This window comes from Monopterus albus, unplaced genomic scaffold (genome assembly GCF_001952655.1).
Source record: "Monopterus albus unplaced genomic scaffold, M_albus_1.0 scaffold324.1, whole genome shotgun sequence".
Lineage (NCBI taxonomy): Eukaryota > Metazoa > Chordata > Actinopteri > Synbranchiformes > Synbranchidae > Monopterus > Monopterus albus.
In genome coordinates this window covers 463,359-465,891 of record NW_018128204.1, presented here as the reverse complement: position 1 = coordinate 465,891, position 2,533 = coordinate 463,359, and the positions used below count along the sequence as shown (strand labels likewise).

The 2,533-nt window shown below is 43.3% G+C and overlaps 1 protein-coding gene across 1 annotated transcript in view; it reads left to right on the top strand.

Moving 5' to 3' along the window:
- The window catches only part of znf638 (zinc finger protein 638), a 35,367-nt gene that overhangs the window by 29,663 nt on the left and 3,171 nt on the right, over nt 1-2,533 (top strand). The window contains exon 31 of the mRNA XM_020624270.1: nt 8-2,466. Within this exon, the coding sequence (XP_020479926.1) occupies nt 8-2,466 (2,459 nt within the window). The remainder of the gene's footprint in view (nt 1-7; nt 2,467-2,533) is intronic.

Here is a 2,533-nt window from a genome sequence, read left to right as displayed (position 1 = left end):
GCTGAAGAACAAACAGAGGAGGATGACAGCGAAAATTACGAAATCATTGATTCACTTGATGACCCGTTCTTAGACAGTGTTGATGATGAAAACAAAGTCGGTCCAGCAGAGTGTAGTGAAATGGACACTTCTTTCCGAGTGGTAGACAGTGTTACTGAAGACCAAGCAACTACAAGTCAAGAGGATAGTCACCTACTCAACGATGACCATTCCACAGTAAAGCAACTGTCTCAGGAAGATGTGAAGCAAGGTATCGAGACATCTGATGACGAATGTGTAGTTGACGACACAGTTGATCAGGGGGCATATAACAAAGATAGTTCCCAAGTGTTGCATACAGGTAGCAGGCAAGCTCCAAGGAGCAAGAGAAATGCAAAGAGAAGAGGACAAAAAGAAGCAGCCCAAGGCAAGGAAATACCTGATGACCAAATATCAAATGGTGAAGAGCAGCTTCATGAAGATTGTGGCAACAAAGACACTGTAAGGGAACCTGATAGTGATGCTACTGAACCAGAAACCTTTGAGATACTGGATTCAATTGACGATCAGACTGCAATCGAAGATGACAGCCAAAAACCTAAAGCTCCTAGTGACCAGCTATCTAAAGAAGACATTAGACCTGAGCCTACAGAGGTGGACTCAGAGGCTGACCACAAGGATGAAAGAAGAAAGAAAGGGGAGGCAAATGCTAGAAAAGATGGACTATCAAAGGCAGGTGGTCCAAGGACCGGAACATCCAAAAGGGAACAGGAGACGGCGACAAAAAAGCTAGACAAGACGGTTAAAAAATGTGAGATACGAATGAAGACAGACACTACTACAGCAGGTTCTAAACAAGACAAAGAGATCATTGAGATGGAGTATGAGATAGTAGATTCTGTTGAAGATGAACTGGTTCAAGATGTCAATACCACAGAAAGGTCTGATAGGAGGAGTGCAAGAGGAAAAAGAGAGAATAAAATGACAGACATGTCAAAATCAAACATGGATAAAGGGTCAGCATACCAGATTTTAGACTCTGTGGATGACGATGCTGGCAGTGATGAACCAACCATGATGACAAGGTCTACGAGAAGAAAAAGCGAAAGAACTAATGACAATACTAAAAAAGATCACACCTCAACAAGAAGCAGCACTCCTGCAAGAGAGTCACGTCACATAACACTAAAGAAAGAGGAGAAAGCTCTTCTAAGGGATAATACACCAATAAAGAGTGACAGTGTTATAAGAAAGGTAAGTGAGGATGAGGCTACCTATCAAATATTGGATTCGGTGGAGGATGAATTTGTTGAGGATGGTCGACCCAGCGCAGAAGGAAAAGGCAAAAGGGGAAGACCAAAGAAAAACATTAAAACATGTAAAAAAGATGTGATGCTAAAGAAGGGTAACAAAGATGCACCCAAAAAAGTTGAAGATCAAGAAGAGGTGACATATCACATTCTCGATTCTGTGGAGGATGAGATGGCTGATGAGCAACCTCCCAAAGAACAGTCTAAAAGAGCAAGAAAGGCAAACATTTCTAAAAATGACAGTCAGACAAACGCAAGTTTATCTTTTCCTGATGAAGAAGAGTCTACGTATCAAATTGTTGATTCTCTGGAAGGTGATCACATTCAAGAAGAGCTGATGACCACAAAAGAGATGGGGGAAAGAAAGAAGACAAAAGATAAAACTTACCTAAAAGAAGAGGTACCAACTGAACAACAAGCCGAACCAGCAAGTAGCACCAGTACTGTGGGAGCATCTGAACAAATGGTCAGCAAGGGGGAGAGTGTGTTTCAGATAGTTGATGACTTAGACGATGTAAATGATGATCCATTTGATACTGAAGAATCCGGTGCAGAAAAGAAAGAAAAAACAGGCCTTAAGAGAAAAGGGAAATCAACAACTAAGTCCCGAAGTGATACTGCAGCATCAGAAAAGAATAAGAAACAAAAGTCAACCAAGAAAACTGACACAATGGTTGAGGCGAGTGCTCTCGTGAATCTGGATGAAGTGAGTGAGGAGGAGGAGGATTACCCTGATGACACAGCTGAAGAAGAGGAGCTGAGGAAAAGGCAGGCGGTCACTAAAGAGAACCAGCTGATCAAGGCCCGACAGAAGGAGTGGGAAGAGAGGAGGACCCGGGATAGAGGAGACAGGGATCGAAGAAGATGGAGCAGCAGCAGCATAGAAGGAGGGGGAGGGATGAGGAGGGTGAAGACGAGAGGAAGGGAAAAGGAGGAAAAAAATGAGGAAGAGGCCAAGCAGCTGGTGACTGTAGATGATGTGGAAGCAGATGAGGCCAGAGATGATAGATGGTCAGAGAGTCATGAGTGGGATAGGGAGAGCATGGAGGGAGAGCTACAAGCGCTTGTCACTTTGGATGAGGTAGTAGATGAAGAGGTGGGAAAAGCTGAGCAAGGCATGTTTGAGGCCCATCCACCCTGCAAGGAGGACGAATCAGTGGACTTCTTAAATCTAGAGGTAATGTTAAGAATGAAAAGAATTGTCTTCTGTGCGTAAATTGTAATCAAGTACAGCAATACAAATT